At 49.3% G+C, this 19,513-nt stretch overlaps 2 protein-coding genes across 7 annotated transcripts in view; one reads left to right on the top strand and one right to left on the bottom strand.

Annotated features, from left to right (window-relative positions):
* LOC309633751 (contactin-associated protein-like 3) overlaps window positions 1-7,493 on the bottom strand; it is a 155,539-nt gene extending 148,046 nt beyond the window's left edge. For 2 of the 6 annotated variants that reach the window (XM_082403015.1, XM_082403016.1), the window contains exon 1: window positions 3,291-3,650. In XM_082403015.1, coding sequence (XP_082259141.1) covers window positions 3,291-3,384 — 94 coding nt within the window. In that variant the 5' untranslated portion in view covers window positions 3,385-3,650. Of the gene's footprint in view, window positions 1-3,290; window positions 3,682-7,466 lie in introns of those variants that run through there. The other 4 variants (XM_082403011.1, XM_082403014.1, XM_082403012.1 and 1 more) reach the window with 4 other exon arrangements.
* Window positions 7,494-7,500: 7 nt separating this feature from the next.
* On the top strand, window positions 7,501-18,946 carry LOC309633820 (NUT family member 2F-like; the record flags this gene model as incomplete). Its single annotated transcript, XM_082403064.1, has 9 exons — window positions 7,501-7,824; window positions 11,834-11,888; window positions 13,350-14,064; window positions 15,015-15,143; window positions 16,191-16,386; window positions 16,732-17,112; window positions 17,514-17,630; window positions 18,152-18,304; window positions 18,413-18,946. 9 exons carry the CDS (start codon window positions 7,501-7,503, stop codon window positions 18,944-18,946), a joined length of 2,604 nt encoding a protein of 867 aa, XP_082259190.1.
* Between the last annotated feature and the right edge of the window lie 567 nt (window positions 18,947-19,513).

Here is a 19,513-nt window from a genome sequence, read left to right as displayed (position 1 = left end):
AACTGGGGCTATATTGCATAGCAAAAAGGAATCTTGGTTGAGATAAAAATTCTCTCTGAACTTTATTAGGTACTCCCACTATGGAAACATCCTCTTGACTCAGAGGGACCAGTTGTTCTTTGAGGGTGGGATTTAGAGTAGAAAGCACAGCTCTGGTTCGGGCTACGGATAGGGTGTTAAAGGGTTAGGTAATTATGTTTACAGTTAGGGTTAGGGTTTAATGTAGATTTCAAAGTAAAATATGAGAGTGGGGTTTAAAGTAGAAAGCATAGCTCCAGTATCAACTAAAATTTGGCAGTTTTTCATCAATTTTCATTCTATTTTCCTCTGGGCTGTTTAAGGTAATTGCTGGTAATAGTTTACCAGAGAACCTCTGGAGTTCTGCCAACTAGGGGAGAGGGTCATGGGGGGGCCCTCTCTTTGAGACAGATATGAGAGCATTTGTGAAGAGTTTGCATAGCACTTTTGAGGACACCTTTTTGTCCAGTGTCCTCACTGATTACAAATGAAACATTAACTTTGGGTCATCGAATTGATCATGGACCCCTAGGAGGTTGTAATGGGGGAGGCCTAGGTGTTATTTTGTGTCTCTTGCCTTAGAGCTGTTGTAACTGTAAGGCTATGAGCTTGGTGGATTTCTGTTTGTGATCTTGCTCCAAGGTCCTTTCAAAATGCTCAGCTACAGTCAGGAGTTCAGTCAGGCCTACAGCCTCCCAGCCTATTTTCTGCCCTTTTATCAATCCACTAATCTCAGAAGATAATCCATTTACAAAGAGGGCAGTTAAAGTAGGCTGAGTGGCCTTTTTATTGCTTGCAACCCCAAATGCTGTAAAAAGAGAGCCTACAAACTGGCTCTAAAGTCTTCCACAGATTCACCCCTCTTTTGTTTGTATGAGTGAATAACAGGCCAATCATTATTAGGCCAATTAATAATAGACCAAGTGTGAGCAGGGAAGATTTTAGGAATAGCTTATAAAAGGTTAGTTGTTATTCTGCAAGCCTTTTTAGGTTGAGGATCTTGAATATCATCCTAGGGATTATGTCATTTTGCTTCCCGCGTCCATTCTGGGGCTTCCCCCAGTCCTACCAACATGTGTACAAGTGGATAAAGATCTAGCAGTTTGGGGACATAGGCCGTGACAGTGACTCTAAATTCTTCAAAAAATGTTGGGGGTTCCTCCCTAGGTTTAGAGAATTCTTTGACTATAGCTCTCAGTTCAGTCTTTGACCAAGGGGTAAAGGACACCTGAGGGGGCTCACCTGCAACCTCAGCTAGTTTTACTTTAAATGGCAATTGTTAAATATTCTCTTGGGAATAGAAAAGTATCTCAGACAGAAAATGAGTAAAACAAGAGTACTCAGGTGAAAAAGGAAAGGGGGGGACAGTAGGAGTTAAATCTGCAGTCACATCCGTCCTATGGTCTTTTGTTTCAGGTACCTTTTGTCTCTTTAATTTTTCATTAGCTTTTTGTTTTAAGTCTCTAAACGAAGCTATTTTGGAATCTTGAAACCTTCTGTAAACTTTTACATACCAATTAAAGAAGGCATGTCATTCTCCCTGTCCAATTTGGGAACCCTTGCTCTCTAGTGTTTTCCTTAAATGAACAATCTTGTCTAACTGGAACATTCCCCACAATGACCACTGTAATTCTAGATCAATATTAGTATAATTTTGCCATCTTTCTAAATATCTACAGCCTCCAGGACTATAGTTCTCAAATATAAAATAAGCAGGTGTGCCAGAAGCTGGCATTCTCAACTCTTTGGTGATAAAGGATCTCATTTCCTTAGCTAGCCTTTGTCAACCCAAAAGAACACACAAAAGAACTGCGCCTTAATATATCAGCAGTAACAAAGAGATGTTACTATGTCCTGGCCAAAAGAAGGCCTGGTATGCACCACCACCAATTCCCAGGGATCCCTGGACTGAGGAAAAAGATCCAACCAGCAAATCCCAAGGAATGGGGACTGCAAACTGATGCCTAACAAAATGGAGAACTATAGCCGCCACCAACAGTTCCAAGCATGGAAACTGAGGGCTGATGCCAAACAGATGGGGAAGTGCAGACTACACTGCCAGCAGTGCCCAATGTGGAATCCAGGGAACAAAATTAGGGGCTAGGCTTTACCACTCAAAAATATACTGGCAATAACCAAGAGATGTTACTGTGTCCTGGGAATTTCCCTCTGAAAGGCTAGGGGTTTGGCCTCAGGGAGAATCCTCTACCAGCCAAAGTGACCTGTCCTGTAAAGGATAGCCAATTAGATTGCGAGCACAAACTCAATCAAAGAGAATGGAGCTCAAACCAAGAGGAGCTTACCAACAACCTTCAGGAATGGCAAGAAAGACAGTGAACTCAAAGGAGTTGTGGGCACCACACCTGTTTCTCCTTGTCCCAAATGTTATCAGAAATTTACTTCAGATCCCATCACTGCCACCAATATATTTATCTTTTTCTTTTTAAAAAGATAAGCAATTAATCATAAAATCATCCTGTTAGCAGGAGGAATCATAAGAGTGGATTTTAGAAAAGTGCACATACATATTTTTATACAGAACATTTCCGGAGGGATACATATTAAACTGTTAGTGGCCACCTCTGAATGCCACCGATGTATTAAAAAACAAAATTTAACTGAGTAAATTTGAAGATTTACTTTGAATTTTGAATAAATTTGCTTTATTAAACGATTCATGAATCAGGCAGCATCTCATCTGATAGAAAGGGAGATACTCCAACGGGTTACACAACATGGAAGGCTTTTTGTTTTTTGGCCACGCCACATGGCATGTGGAAATCTTAGTTCCCTGACCAGGGATCGAACCCATGCCCCGTGCATTGGAGGAGCAGAGTCTTAGCCCCTGGACCACCAGGGAAGTCCCAGAAGGCTTTTAAAGTAAAGAGGGTGGGACAAGGAAAGAAAGTCATCATCAAGGGAAAAAATGAAAGTTCACTGGAGGAAAGTGAAACTTCAGGTGACAATGGCTTCTCATTGGCCGAACTGTGGAATTTTCTATTAGCTATTTCTATTTTCTATTTCTTGTTGCTGGCCAGGAAGGAAGTCTTCCCTCCTCCAGCTGGGGTAGTAAAGTGGTTGCACTTCCTGTTTGGGGTCAGTAAATGACCTCTTCCTGTTGGGGTAATTGATGATGAGTGACACGGCATGAGAGCTCCCTCTACGGGCCTTCCAGACTCCAATTCTAGTTGAGGTTTCCTTTTGTTAACATTCACAGCATGTTTTATTGGCAGGAGGATTCACAATGAGGGAGAAAAGGCCACAAGACTCACCATAAAGAAGGCTCAGAAATTCCTGGGTGGGTCCAAGGGAGGCACAAGGTGGCTGTGGGGTCAGCTGGTGGCCACAATGATCACATGGTTCCATCTGATGGGTTTGCAGCTCGATGTGGAATAGTGAATAAAAGGGTCAGTTCATCCTATCAGAGAAACATGAAACTGAGATAAGCTTCCCACTGCTGGAAGCATCATGAGCCTTCAGAAAAGAACAGAGAACATGTCTAAAGGGTTTGGGAACATCAGAGTCATATCTCCTCAGAGTGGGACTCCCCAGGCTCTCCAGGTCTCAGTCCCCAACTCTCCCTCAGGGACAAAGCCTCCCCACCTCTGTCCTTGTCAGCTCACTGCTCCCTAGAGGTCCTGCCTATCCCTGAGGACTTAGATTTCCACGGAGACAGGTTGGTCGAGACCTAGTGATACAGTTGACTAGCCTGATACGCAACAGTTCCCACCACCCTGGGGCAGTTGGGCTGAGGGACACGTGGTTCTGGACCCCATGTGGAGGGTGTCCTTGCACGTCAGCTGTGCCCCAGAAGAGCCAGTAACGCCTGTAGCTGTCCAACTGATTCTCAGGGTATTTTCCTGGGAGAGCCCTTGGTCATCTGACCTCGTATCCAGGAAGCCCCGTGACTTTCTGACTGCTGCCTGTCACGCCAACAACACACCTGTGAAGGTTCTGCTCTGCATGGCCATCTGTCCACCAGGCCCCCCCTTCTAGGGACCCAGATGCTAGGACCACCCAAATGCTGAAGGAGTGTCCACCTGCCTAAGGTACAGACACCCCTGTATCCATCTGCATGATTTCTACTGGGAATCAACAACATTTATGGGGATTCTTTGGCCCTAAAGAACAGACCAACCTGATAGGAGCAATGCAATGATTCACAATTACCAGGGTCAATACACATATACAGGGGCCCATAGCCCCAGATGCCCCACTCACAATTCACATGGGTGTCCCATACGTACCCACCGATGCCCAAATATTCTTGCTTCATACATACATACATCCAAACACGCACAACAGTGGTGTGCTGGTAAGTGCTAAAAAACTCTCTGAGAAAGGTGGGAAAGACTTCACTTATGCTATCTACATGGTATAAATATTCCCAGCATGACCAATTGCAAGCTACCCACTTGCCATCACTGAACACAGAGCTGGGAAGAGATATGCACCATTGACTATCCCAAGATAGTATGAACAAGTTCCAGCACATCCCATACCTTTTCCTATGAATTTGTGCACACAATCCACTTACACCCCAAGTAGAACCCTCAACTCCCACCACAGATATATAACCAAAAGGATACCACATATACATATGTGTTTGTACATATACATATATATATATATATATATATATATATATATCCTGAACACACACGTACATTTCTACCCTCACCCTGAATAAATACACAAACAGACCACCTCTTACTACCTAAATTTTTACACACGAAACCTTACTCACCCTGAATAGTCACATTCCACTCTCACAACTATATATACACACACAACATGGGCCTGAAAACAAACATGTGCAACCAATATGCCATCCAGATCTACACACTGAGTACCTAAACACACAGGCTCACCAAGTACACAACTGTCTCATTTGCAACCCAAAAAAGACTCATATGCAGTCCCACAGCCCTAAAATACATATACTCCAGATTTCCTGCATACACACATAACCTACACCGTCTACTGGTTTCCAAACACACAAACTAAACTCTCACATCCCCCAGAATACATACCCCAGAAGCCCCAAAGCCCCAGGAACTCAAAAACACACACAGCCACAAATAACCTATTCTTATCAAATACAGCTGACCCTTGAACAGCTTGGGGGTTAGGGCGCCAACCCTCCATGCAGTGGTTCTGCATCCATGGATCGTGTAGTAGTCCTGTAGTATTTACTGGAAAAAAATCCACTAGAAGTGGACCCGTGTGGTTCAAACGTGTGTTGTTCAAGGGTCAACTGTACATATAAGTCCACCTCACTAATACTGAGAACACACATACAAGCAACACCACTAAATTCTTCAGGCATTACATTTGGAAATAGACACATAGAGGACTCTAAGCCTCCTGATATACTCACAAATCACAAATACACACACCCACAAACTACTCATGACTATACACCCCAAATGCTCAGACACACTCAAAACAGAAAAACACCAACAACCTCTGCAGTCTTACTAATATACATACACAATTCTCACACACCTATGGACACACACATGCAAATATTCCCAAGCCCTGAACATACAGATCCCCTCCCAAACACTATACGTTATGCTACCTCTCCAGAATACAAGCTCCCCACCACCACCCCAACATATAAACTGTATATGTGTGGGGGGGTGTTTATATATATATATTTCTACCCTCACCCTGAATATATAGACAGACCACCTCTTACTCCTACCAAACACATGTATAAACACCCTAGCATTCTCCAAAGAAATACACTTTGAATACTCCTAACAACTCCATACCTTATGAACAAACTTTGATAATGCATGAACCTGATGATGGACACACACACAGATTAGAATACACAAGTAAGATACATGGAAGTGGCTCCAGCAAACCATTTATGAAACAACTTCCATATATCAAATGATCCCTAGCTATTAGGAGCCAGCTCACACATATGCAAGTACTAACAAATACGCATATCACATATTTCTAATACATAGAAATGCAATTGTCCAACTTCCCTGTAGAAACATAGAACCCCACCTCTTTATCAGATACACATATACTCACTTCCCAAAATACATAAGCTTCAGAGGCTCCTACTGAAAATTACAAATGCACAGCCTCAGCAAATATTCCTCCAAGTGGCCATGCCCCTTGAATACACACACAAACTCATTTAACACATAACTCTCCACAAGTCCCAAATAGAACCACAATTACCCAGAACACTACAAATATGCAATAATATCACCCTATATGCCCTTTGTTCCAAATACACATACAGTACCACACTACTGGCATATACATAACCCCACATTCCCAACCTCTCACACACAATTAACTCTGCCATCTTGCAGAATACAGAATCATACAAACACAACATACCTACATATACAACATCCACCAGTCCCAGAAAATAGTCACAGACTTGCCCTCTACACATCCAAATATACATAGACAGCTCCTGAAAATGCACCCACACAAACATCCCATAACCATACAACGTGCCCTGAATACACAAATGATCATCCTACATTCCCCAAATATACAAAATAAACAGACTGGACACCCAAAGTAATATACACCACTACTTTTCCTGACATTACCCTTATGCATATGCAGATAATCCTTCCAAATCCACCATTAGACACACATAAATCCCCAAATTCATGGGTGAAAAAAACACATGTAAACATATTCCCCAAACACCTAATTACAAACACCTAACCACCAACTCCTTGAGTATGCCTGCGTCACATCTCAACACCCTCCAAGTACAACACTCACTCTTACACACTCTCACAAAAACACAGGCATGACCTCCCTTCAGACACAAACATCCACAGACAAAACCAACCCACACCTTTGACTACATATCAGATTCCCACCAACCAATTAAATATGTACAGACCCCATCTATGCTTGCAAATCAATCATGATTTGACATCAGACTACAAATACATGTTTATTACCACATTCAGCAAAGTTGCTCCCATCACTGACAAAAGAATGCAGTTTGGACATAAGTGTTGATTGATGTTTTTATGATAAGAAGGAAGACACTAGTGAAACCATGAGTGTGTTCCTTCGATCTTCACTCATTTTCCAATCACCTGAGCTACACCTTTGGAATCAGATGAGGGTTTTCAACTCGCAAGAACGTCCCTCTAGCTTTTGTACTCTTCAGAACGCGCAGCCTAGAACGGCACCTGTTTAATAGCTCACACACACTACTTACCCCCCACCGTAGGCCCCGCAATCACTGAACCCTTCATGCAGCCGGCTCCCCAGTGGTGCCAATAACCCTGGGGTAAACCCCTCAAGGGAATCGAGCTCTATGGGGGCGTGAATCCACATTGTGGGGAGTCTCCTTACACGGACAAGGGCACAAATAACCCACAGGGTGAACACCAGCGCAGAGCGGTGACACCTGAGGGGTGAAAAGTCCCCGTACCCCTTACCTCAGGGTTCCTAGAATTGACTCCAGAGGCGGCCATGACAGGCCCCGCCCCCGCTGGACAGCCGCTGGGGCCCCAACCTCCGCGCTCGCGCATGCGCTCCTGTCTTCTGGAGCCGAGCCAACTGCCCCAACAGACGCCAGGAGCTGTTGGAGGACGGCGGTCCACGTGCCTGAGAGCCCCGCCCCAGTGGGCGTGCGCAGGCGTGCGCAGGCGTGCAGGCGCGGGGCACGCGGGGATCTGTTCCAGGAGGTCTCTGCAGGAGAGGAGAGAAATGCAGGGTCGGGCACGCTACGCAGCATCTCTGGCGACGCTCCTCGCCGGGAACCTTCGTGACGGTGTCTTCTTAAAACCAGCTCTTGTGAGATGTGCACTCGTGATTTTTCTATTGCACACCTGAAACCCATGCACTTAGCTACAAAGAGTTCTGGAGAGCTCCACTCTAAGCACAGTAGCCTCAAATTGGGGCAAGTGCTTTCATGCCCTTTGGACTGCAGTTCCTTGGTTCTTCTTTATGCCTTTCAAAAAACAGTAGGTCCTTTTTCCTAGCAAGCCTGAAGTTTCCGCTAAAGAACAATTCTAGCCAAGAATTCAGACCTGGGAAACACTCTTAAGATACTGTCTCCTGACTCCGTTCCTAGAGTTTTTCCAAACGTATTTACTCTACTAGAATATTTTTTCTCAGTGTATTTAATACATGGAGGTTTTTCAATAAATGTTGATTCACAGGTGTTTCCTTTGTACGGTTTTTTTTTTTTTTTAATAACTTTGAGAGAGAGTGGACAATCTGGGCCAATTTCAACACAGCAGGTAGTATGGGAACAATTTTACTTTCCCTCCCTCCTTTTTTGTAATATCTTGCAGACTTTCAGTTGGCATTAAAAACAACAACAACAACAAAAATAGTAGCAGGATCAACTTACTGACCTGACTTTGTAATACTTCCCAAAGAAACTTCAATCATCAGATCCTCTTTCTGGTCAATTGCAAGATTAGAGCATTTCTCACTCAACAGAATGCCTCTGAAAACCCCTCACGTCTAACAGCACTAAGCGCCTCCAAGTGCACAGACTTGAAAACTCCACAAGACACAAACATGGTATCTCTTCATTTCTTTAACGTTTCGTGATTGAGTGGAAGATGAACTGTCTTCTGAGGCTTGTGATGCATGTCCAGAGATGTTTTTTCTCAGTAGTCAATGCCTGCCCGCAGCCTCTGTGCAGGAATAGTCAGAGATCATGATCCAAAGGACTTTTAGATACTCCCTTCTGTGACTACTCTTCCCAAATTACATTTGGGCTAATTTGATTATCTCTGTCTCTGGGGTGTAGGATTTTGAAGTATTACAAAAGTGATTGCAGAATTGGGACTGGCTAATTTTTGCACAGTGCCATTTTTGTATCAGTGGCCTTGAGAAGAGTCCTTCAAATACTGTATCAGAATTATGAGTGAGAATCTTGTAAATAATTGGTTGAATGACTGAACAAAGGGAGGAAGCAACAAGGAAGCCTGCCTTTCTCGAGTGCCTGGGTACAATATTTTGCCTCACCATCCCTCTAGTATGAAGTTATTGGTTGAAAATCATATGAGTTTTCCTTCATTGTAAAAGCTCCAGTACTGAGCGATATTCCCAAACTGTTTATTTTTTTCAGTCCCTGACAGGAGTTTCTTTAGATATAAAGTTCACCATGCTGTTGCTTGAAATATTCTCACCTTATCTTCTCATCTTCTTCTGAGTCAATTTTTCCTGACAAGGGGCAAGGAACTTCTTAAGCACCAACAGGAGTCTTTTTCACACTGTGGAACAGTCCTTCTAAACCTCTGTTTCCTTCCCCAACACCCCACAATCAGTTGGAGTTCTACTGCAGCTACAGCAGTGAGAGAATCTCGTCTCGCAAGAGATTTGGTTGCCATCCTCTGAGGTTTTCAGCCTTCATCTCCCTTGACAAGTTTCCTAACAGTCCTCTCTTCTCACAACACAAACCACGAATACTCTTTCATATCATTTTGATAGTGGTAAACTGACTGACATGGATTCTCAATATGAAAATAATAATCAGACAAGTTTTGTAAAAGGAATGCTACCATCATTCCCATGCAGATGGGGCCATATGCAACGATGAGCCTAGATTCTAAAGAGCAAGTGTATGTAATGCAGACAGGAAATTAACAAACTTGTAAGCAGGGCTTGCAGGCTAGGATTTAGATGCAAGTGGGCTTGTCTGAATGGGGATTGGACACTGGTGGATAAACTCTTGGCATTGTGTCAAGGTGCACATCCATCTCATGGGTAGTGGACTTTTAACACCTAGAAAAACCAGGGCTCTAGGATGTTTAGTCCCTTTAACATAAGGAAAGAGAAGAAGATTTTCTGCCTTCTTGTTCCTTACTTCTGTCCTTACCCCTACTAAGCCAAGATGTTCAGTGCTATATGATGGCTCTTCCAAATCCATTTCATCCAAAGAGCCTGCAGATTTTGTGTATGTTTACAATTGTTTTTTCTGTTGGAGCCAAGATGCACACTTGAGTCTCGTCACTCCAAGTTCTCTTTCTCATAAGGATGAGTAACTGATAATAGCTTAGTATGTTCTAATTTTTTGGTAGTGTTGCCAGATAAAATACAGATTTCGAGTTAAACATAAATTTCAGATAAACAGGGAAAGAATTTGCAGTAAAACTATGTCCAAAATGTTGCATGGGACAAAGTTGTACTAAAAATGAATTCATTGTTTATGTGAAATTCAAAAGTCAAATTCAGTTAGGCATTTGTTACTTTTCTTTACTAGATCAAGCCACCCTATTCTTTCAGGTCTTTGAAATGTAAGAGACTAGAAATTGTTGTTCTAGGAATCTAGTGCAGAAACAGAGGAGCCACGATACCTGTACAAAGACAATCATTGGAAATATCCTCAGATATATAGGAACATATATGAATTTTCAACTAGAAAAAAAAATGAAGGCATTTTAAAAAATGAAAACAGATTGCCTTCGTTTTTAGTTGCATGACGTATCTCTGGGAAGATTTTAATGAAAGAGATAACACTGGTTTCCTCCGGGAAAGAGGATTGGGTTGACAGGGGAAAGAGGTGGGAGGAGGACTCGCCACTGCATATTCCATTTTGCACAATTTAATTTTGAACCATGAGAAGGTGTTAAATATTAAAAATTAAAATATTACACTAAAATCATTTAAAAGGTAAAAAACTAAATCTTTTACAACCATGGAATACTATGAGAAAGACATTTAGTGAATTCTGGTCTTGGACATGGGGGCTGCATGACGGTTTTTTGATGGACGGGGGCTTTCCAGCACAAAGGGTCATTAGTAAGGCTGGTCCTGCTGGATGTTGGTTGGAGCACAAGGACCACTCCCTTAGGAGTGATGTATATACAGCAGTCAAAGACACTGGATCTGCTGAGACAATCCTAATTTCAAATACTCAGTTCCATGTGGCCATAAATACCCAAGTGTTTATCAGACTAACAGTTCTGAATTTTGTTCAGAAAGTCTAGTCTCTGTTGAAGTAAGTCAAGAGCCAGGTAGGAAGCAGAGTGTGTTGAGGGACACAAAACTAGGTTGATGGAAAAAGAAGTGAAAGGAAGGGAACATCAAGTCCAACCTCGGTGCCTTGAATCAAAAAAACAGTTTATAAACTGCATAAAGAGGCACACGCCAATTGTGTTGCCACTGTGTGAGGTGGAAGGAACTTCCGGTTCTTGCCTACCTGCCAGAGCCCTCGTGGAATGTCTCCCCACCCCCACCCTACCCAGACCCACGTGCCCTCTGCCCCTCCCTCACTGCAGAATGTTTAGATTCAAACCTGCCCCTCCTTCACTTGGATCCTGAGCGTCTGCTGAAGCAGGTCACTCTCTGGGTCCTGGTCTTGACTTTTCTCATTGAGGCTACCAGGCAGCAGTAGTCCGTGCCCAAGCCTGCAGGATGGCTTCAGAAGGAGGTAAGCCTATAGGCTGGGGGTGTGTTCTCAGAGACCCTGCCATCCCTCACATCCTTCGGGTTCACACGTGACACTTCACGGTGGGCACACAGTTGGACTGAAGTAGAGGGAGAAGAGAGCACTGGACACACGAGGACATTTCACCTGGGGAGACTGGGGAGCCTGAAGAAACCTGAGACTGCACTGAGGAGGAGGGGTCATTGGAGGTGGATCAAGAGGAATTGCCCTGGCTATGGAGAAAGGATGGCAGCAGGCAGGTTGATTTTTTCTAGAAGGGAGACAAGCCACTTTGAAACGTGTGTGTAAGGATGTGTGTGATGTCCTGGTGGTGACACAGGGAGGGTCATGAGGAAAGCCTAGACGTGTCTTGTGTTCCTGAGACACCTGAAGCTTGCCTCACCATATCTTTCTAAGGCATTTGAACAGGAGCATACTGTATCTAAGGGGGCCGTGGGGAGAGATGGTCTTGGTGAGAAAACTATTCAGTGGGGCTGTGTGTGGCCACACCTGCAGTGAAGTGTCCTCTCCGAGAGCTAGGCAGGAGGTTACTCTAACTGCCGCAGCCCAGAGCTCACTTCTCAGTCCAGGCAACTGTTGCTTTGGATTCAACAGGGGATGGGCAACCGTGTAACTTCAGCCAAGAGAGGGCTCAGGTTCCTGAGTTGCTCTGAATTGTTCTTCCTTTTGTGGAATCGCAGTACTTCAGACCTACTTCATCTCGTCCAGTATCTCATGGTGGACCCTCAGGCTGCCTTGAGAGGAAGAGTTTGTTCATATTTCCTGTCACTCCTTCATGGACAGGGGACAGATGTGGAGTGGGGTTGTTTCGGGTGGAATGTCTGTGAAGGCTGCTTCCTCTTTTAAAGGGGGAAGGAGTGTAGCCCAGGGGCAGGAAGACGATCTTCTGTGTTATTATTAAACGTCCTATGACACCTGTTCTGGTTAATTAGGTGCACCGTGGTGGGTACCTTGTTCTCCTGAACAGGGATGTGATCCAGACAGCTTGATCGCCATGGCAACTGGCTTCTGCCTGCTTCTCAGATTGTCTTTCCGTTATTGGGAGCTGGAGGGGGAAGGACCACAGGCGGTCTGTAGTCCCATGACCAATGTAACATGACAATTCCCTAGCCCTTGTTTAATCCTCTGCAGCCATCACTGGCTGTGAAATGACAGAATCTAAGGGACACGCGCCTACTTCTCACACACCACTCCCCCCACCCCCGCCACCTAGGAACAGAACTCCTGAGTGATGACAGTGACTCTGGGCACTGGGGAGGGGGTGGCAGGACCTGGCCCATGTTACATGTCTGCTGTGGGTTGTTCTGAGATGCAGGTGCATTCTGGGCCAGTGTTAAGGGTTTGTATCAAGATTCCATTAGAGAGATATTTTCCAGCATTTTGTTTTGTTTTGTGAGGCTAGGAAAGAAAGAGGGGATTTCTACTGAGCATCAGGAAAAGGAGGACTGAGGAGGAGGTGGGGCCCCAATATTTTACACAGTGCCTGTCCACAAAGGGCCTTTGGGGGCCTAGAACTTACCTTGGAGAAGGTCCCTACCTGCTAGTACGCCGGCTGAGGGGCATTTCTCACAGAGCGGATGTCCACCCAGTTCCAGGTCTTGGGAGACAGCCTGTGAGGCTTAGGTGCCAGGGGGTGCCTTAGGGAGGCTCTCCAAGTCAGTGCTTGCTGAGGCGATTTCTTCTCGGCAGACAGGGTTCAGGGACCTTGGTGGATGGGCACGGGGTCGCCAGTGGAATAATGCTCAACTGGAGGTCAGGGCATGAAAATCACTTGAAGACATTTGCACGCTGCACAGTTTCCCTTGTCCAAGTGTCCCTGACCTGTGGAGATGTACACTCTGATGCCACAGAAAGCCTCGGTCCCACTTGCCCATTCTCCTCCTCCATTCACTCCTTTCCTTTGCCTCAACAGCATGTCCAGTGCTGGGAACGGATGTGACCATGAACCCCGGTGCCTCCTTGTCTACTTTCACGGCAGTGCCCTTCCCTCCACCCATTCCTGGCGCCCGGCACCGGCCACCCTGGCAGCAGCACCTGCCACGTCCCATCACCCCAGCATTCCCTCCTGGCAGCAGCCTGCTGCTGCCAGCTTTCCCCAGGACGCCTTTGGTGGTTAATGGTGGCCATGGCCCCAGTGCCCCTGGGGCTTGCAACCTCACTGTCCAAGTCAGGTCACAAGGGAGGCCAGTGGAGGCCCCCCAGACTCAGACCTTTGTCGTTACTCAGGCCCCCCTCAACTGGAGCGCTCCAGGGGCCCTCAGCAGGAGTGCTGCATGTCCTGCACCCGTATTCATAGCAACCCCTGTGATGGGGACCGTTGTGACTGCTCCAGCTGTTGGAGTTAGTCAGGCTGGCAAGGGAGGCTGGACCCCAGGCTTTCCTCCTCAAGCTCCACCACCAGCTGCCCAGCTGGCCCCTATCATTCGCCCAGTGAACTCTGGGCCATGGCCACATGGCACTTCCAGGGAGGGCCGCCTGGCCACCAACCAGTCCAACGCCTCGCAGGATGGCTCCTCTAACACCCAGAGCGTGTACAGTAACTTCCGACGTTGGCAACACCTCAAGCCCCTGGCCCGGAGACACTTTCACCGGAGTCCTGATGCAGAAGCTTTTTCCTGCTTTCTCATGTGAGTGAACGCTCAGGGGGTCCTGAGCTTATGGGAGCTTTTAGATAAAGAGGAACTGGGGATGGACTCGCACGTTAGCTTTCTAGGGATACTGGAAGGAAGGTGTGAGGGCGATGTCCATGCTGAGAAGGCACATTGTCGGTCACATGGGTGGGCCTGCCAGTCCGTGACATCAGGACTGAAATGTGCCCTATCTCAATGGGCCCCACCACCCTGTGAGTCTGGCCAGCTTGCTCTTCCATGATTCTCATGGTAATCTGGACTGAAGACTTGCAGTCAGAGAGGGTCGTGGTGTAAGGTGAGGAGCCAAGGAGTGGATGCCGCACTGTCCTGTGGTGCCGTGTCCTTCATACAGGACTTGAGCGTACATGGCCAGGGGAGGTCACTTCAGAGGAGGGGGAGGAGCGCGGGGCCCAGGAGGGCGCTTTATGCATGCCTCCACTTCGTTGTGGAGAATTCCACGAGGAACAGGGTGATGGTAGAGCTCTCCTAAGGGCGTGGGCTCTCTCCCACTAGACTTGTGAGCCTGGCAGGCATTTCCATCCTAAACCTCCGGTCCCTCGTAAAAAGGGGACAATTACACTTCACTCAGAGGACTGTGCCGAAGACGCCTTGGGCTAATCTATGAAGTGTTAGCAGATTGCTTGGCACATGCCACGCCTCATTGATGATAGTGATTTTTATGATGAAAATGCAGCCTTGAAGAGGAAAAGAGCTCCCCAAGGCAAAATGTCTCAGCTCTAGCCTGGGAGTGGATGGTCATCCTTGAGTGAGTGTGAGGCGGTGACAGCAGTGGCTGGGAAGGCTTGTCTTTGCCCTCCCAGACACCCGCCTCTCACCTCCTGTTGCTCAGTCATGCTGTGTTGAGTGATGTGTGGTCCACATTGTCGGGTGGGGTCAGGCAGGTGGGGGCTGGGCTGTGCCCAGACACTGACCCCGAGGGCTTACAGCCCAGTGCTTCGATCCCTGGCCCGCCTGAAGCCCAGCATGACGCAGGAGGAGGGACTGTGGAGGGCCGTGCAGGAATGGCGGCGCATAAGCAACCTTGACCGGATGATCTACTACAAGATGGCGGAAAAGTGAGTCAGCGTCCTGGGCCCAGGGGCTGCGTGGAGGGTGAGGCGAGTGGGTGAGGGCAGGGTCTGGCCATGAGGGTGCTCATCAGAGAGGACAGAGGAGAAGGGCTGTCACCCAGCACAGGGTCCCCGCAGCCCAGGGGCCCTACTGTCCTCCAGAAACCCCTCCCTCACCTTGAGAGTTTGAGACTTCTGTCCTTCCTCCACCAGGAGCTCTGCCTTCCCCTGATTTTGACCTACCCTTGCCTTGATATGAAGGTCTTAGGACGGGGCAGGGTGAAGCTGTGAGTCCAGTAGGGGTCCAACTCTGGCCATATGGGCTGGGCCGGGGAAAGAGCTCCACCCGCCAGCCTGCTGCTTCCTTAGTGGTGGGTGGCTGGCGGCCACTGACATAGATTTGGGACCCCCTCTCCTTATGAAAAGTGGCCTAAGTGGGTACCCTGGAATCCCTGAAGAAGCTGGGGAAGCCAGCTGTCGTCAGCCCAAGGGTCTCCGGCCCTTCCAGTGTTTGCTCCATGGTAATCCCCTTGGTTTAAGAAACAAAACCAAACAAACGAGTGCCTCTCAGAGGAAAGGAAGGCCTCTCCTCTAAGCTCAGCATCCACATCGTCCAGCCTCTCCTGGGCCCTGTCTCCAGGTTTATCTTCCAGGACTCTCATTCCCAGCCCAGGGTCCTGGATTCGGGCAAGGACCCCTGTGGGGAACACATGCCTGTTCCAGCCTCTGGCTGTCAGCCCTTCATGTGGTTCTGGATGGGGATGGGGGGCATGAGGAGGGTGCCCCCTGGGTCAGCCATGTGTCCCGTTGACCTGGTTCAATTCAGCGACCTGGGTCTATGCTGTTGAATGCCCTCCAGTGCTGGTGAGGCAGGAAGGGTCCCAGATCTTGTTATCACTTCCAGGATCAGCTCTCTGCTGTGGACAGCACCTCACAGGGCCTTGACGGCCCCAAGGCACATCCTCTCCCAGTGTCTCATTCTTGGCTGCCTTTGTTGGGCTCCAGAACCCAGGCCTTTTTCTCAGGGTGGCCTGTGCCTCCGTCACCCCCCAGGTTCATGGAATTTGCGGCCGAGGAGGAGACGCACATTCAGCATTTGCAGTGGAGGCAGTGCGCGCAGGACCTGCCTCCTCCAGCCCCACCGAAGCTGGATCCTCGGGGGCCCCCAGCCCCGAAAGTGGGCCTTCAGCCAGGCACCCAGCTTCCCACTGGAGCTGAAGGCACAGGTAACAGGGGCCTAGGCTTGGCCACCGTCCCCATGTGGATCCTTTTCTTTCAAGACAGGGGCATTGGTCTTTCAACCAAAACAGCCACCGAGGTGGGGGTTGGGGGGGTGGGGTCTCAGCTGCCCTTTGTCACTACGGGGTATTGACTTGGTCAGTTTTGTAACTCCTCTCACACCTCCCTGTCAAAGGACCCCACACGAAGTCTGCCTAAGTAGTGGGCTTGATGGGGAGACCCCTAGAAAATTGGAGGTTCCCCACTTCCTTACTTGTGACTCTCTTAGATGACCCCCTAACCTCCCCTCTCCAACTGTGCATGAGGCTTCAGATGGTCCTGGCCCCTCCCACACCCACATCAATGTCCCCCAAACAATGCCCTCACCAACGTGCGGTCGGTGGTCAGGAGGTGGACCGGGAGTCCCTCACCTTCCTTCCCTTCCTCCTGCTCTGCCTCAGCCTGTGCTCCCAGGATGTGCGGCCCCAGGGCCCAGCCCTCGCACCCGAAGCCACACAGATCCCAGCGGACCCCGGAGCCCAAGGCGCCCAAGGAGATTCCCCCTGAGGCTGTGAGGGAGTATGTGGACATCATGGAGGCGCTGGTGGGGCCCGTCCACTCAGCCACTGGCGAATCAGATGCAGAATGTGGAGAGGATGGAAATGAGCTGAAGCAGGAAGAGGACAGCACCTACTTGGACCCGGGTCTCTTGAGCTACATTGACAAGCTGTGTTCCCAGGAAGACTTTGTCACCATGGTAGGCTGGGCTTGGAACCTGGGGTCTACAAGATGCCAGGGCATGGAACTATCAGCACCCAAGATCTGGGTTCTGCTCAGGCCGATGGGACTTAAGCTCAGCTCCTTGTTCCTGAGCCTGGTGTTAAGGGAGGTTTACGCAGGTGTATGTGTGTATATGTTTGTGTCTGTGTGTATGCCTTTGTGTCTGTTTATGTGCATCTGTATATGTGCTCTTTTGTGTGTGACTGTGTATGTGCATGTGTGTATGTGTGTGTGTGTGTGTTTGTGTGTGTGCTGACCATCCCCGCCTTGTGGAGGAGAGTGGGGGTGGGTCTCTGCTTTTCACTTTCCCTCCTGGTCTTCTTGTGTCACAGGCCACTCCTGGCCAAGGATGCTCACAGCCTCTTCTTTCTGTCCAAGGTGGAGGCAATCATTCACCCTCGATTCCTGGCAGAATTGCTTTCCCCAGACCCACAGCTGGATCTCTTGGCCCTTGCTGAGGAGCTGGAGCAGGAGGAAGGACTCACCCCTGAAGAAGTGAGCCAGGGGAGGGAGAGGGACACTTAGGGAGCCAGGGGACTCCAGGGGAGGGGGGACCCCAGGTGATCCAGGGGACAGGGGAAACCAGGTGGCCCAGGGGAGCCAGAGGAGGGAGGGATCGCAGGTAGAACAGGGGAGACAAGGGACACCCAGGAAGACCAGGGCACGGAGGGACCCCAGTGAGCAGGCGAGAGCTAGGGCCCCAGAACAGGAGGCCCACATGGCTCTGTCCATCCCTTCCCTACCTCGGAGACCTGGCATGGGGAAGGGCCCTCTCTGGGGTGGGTACAGTGCAGGGTGATAGGAAGGAGAGGATGGGGAGCCGGGAGCGGAGGGAAGGACACACAGCTGGGAATAAGGTGCAGGAGGATGGCAGGAATGCCACCGTGTCTGTATTTGGAGTCTAGTCCTGGGGTCACCCGTCCCCTCCTCCCCCCCAGGGCCATTGTCCCACTGCCCAGTGCTCCTCCTCTCACACGTGCGCGTGGAGCCGTCACTGTCCTCCTCCCTCCTACCAGCTGGTGCAGAAACGACTCCTGGCCTTGAAAGAGGACGAGGGTGGGCCGGCAGCCCCGAGCCACAGTGCACCCGGAATGGGCTCAAGTCCATCTGAGTCCCACGCCGGCCAAGGTGCCCAGAGGCACGACCAAGACCGCCATCGAGGGGTCAGTGATGAAGCCTGCCCACCAGAGATTGATTTTGAGGCTCTTCATAGGCCCATCCGAGCAGACACTGGCCCGTTCGGGCCCAAAGTCTTTGTTCCCTCTCGAGGACGTCAGGAGGTCTCTCCATTCCTTGCCGGACGGCCCTCCCCTCCCCAGGGTCAAAGGCACACTGGCCCTCTACTGGGACCCAGGGATGCGTCTGTTCTCAGAGAGGCGTCTCCTGTTCGGGAGGCCCGAGGGCCCAGGGACGCGTCCAGTGAGGACGAGGAGGAGCTCCCCAGCCTGGCCTTCCTCTTTGCCTCCCCGCAGAGCCTGCTGCCTTGCTGGCTGTCCCAGAGTCCTGCCCCTGCCTCAGGCCTGGCCTCCCCTGGAGGTTGGGGGGCCCAGAGAGCTCCCCAGGACCCCTCCCCTCAGAGAAGAGGCCCCAGCCCAGCTCCACCAGCCGCTCCCAAGTCGAGGAAGCGGGCTCTGTGTGGGCGCCCAGCCGCTGCTGAGAAGCTGTCCATCCCCGGGGCTGGCCACGGGGTCTCTGCGAGGCCAGCCTTGGCTCTGGGGCTGGCTCACCCCTCACAGCCGAGAAAGAGAAAGCGTGACACTTTTGTCACAGGGAAGAGGAGGAAGAAGAAGAGGAAGCACTGCAGCCAGTAGGGAACAGCCGGGCCGGCCCTCCAGGGCGAGCCCCCCAGGGCGGCCCCCAGGGGAGCCTAGGGGCTCCTCCTCACCCCAGTGCTGATCCTGGAGGATGTGGGGGGAAGGGAGGGAGGGCAGGACCAGCAGGGCGGGGAGGGGAAGTGCGATTGTGGGGGGTTAGGGAGGTGGGGGAGGTGGGTGTGGGCAGGACCTTTGGAGTGATGTATGTAAATTGTGAATAAAGATAGTTTTGGTGGGAAATGCTCTCAGGCCACTGTCATCTTCTTCGTGTTGAGCTGCTCCATAGAGAGCGAACCTGAGAGGAAGGAAGGGTGAGGGAGGTCACAGGAGCTATGGATCTACAGGTGGCCAAACCTTTCCTCCACATAGACAAGGACTCCTCAGCCTGCCCCTGGGAACGCATAGCTCTCACTTTCCCCAGGGACCCCCTCATCATCCCCTTCTCTAAAGCCTGCTTGGCTAGGGGCCTTCTGGGGCATCTGTAGCATCTTCTGCATCCCTGAACCGTCTGGGGAGGGAGAGCTGCTTTTGTGCCTCTCAGCCCTCTGGACACTAACCAGTTTC

This window comes from Balaenoptera borealis, assembly GCF_965194805.1.
Source record: "Balaenoptera borealis genome assembly, chromosome: 8".
NCBI classification, from domain to species: domain Eukaryota; kingdom Metazoa; phylum Chordata; class Mammalia; order Artiodactyla; family Balaenopteridae; genus Balaenoptera; species Balaenoptera borealis.
Note: the sequence above shows the minus strand (reverse complement) of the source record. Positions and strands in the feature narration are given on the sequence as shown.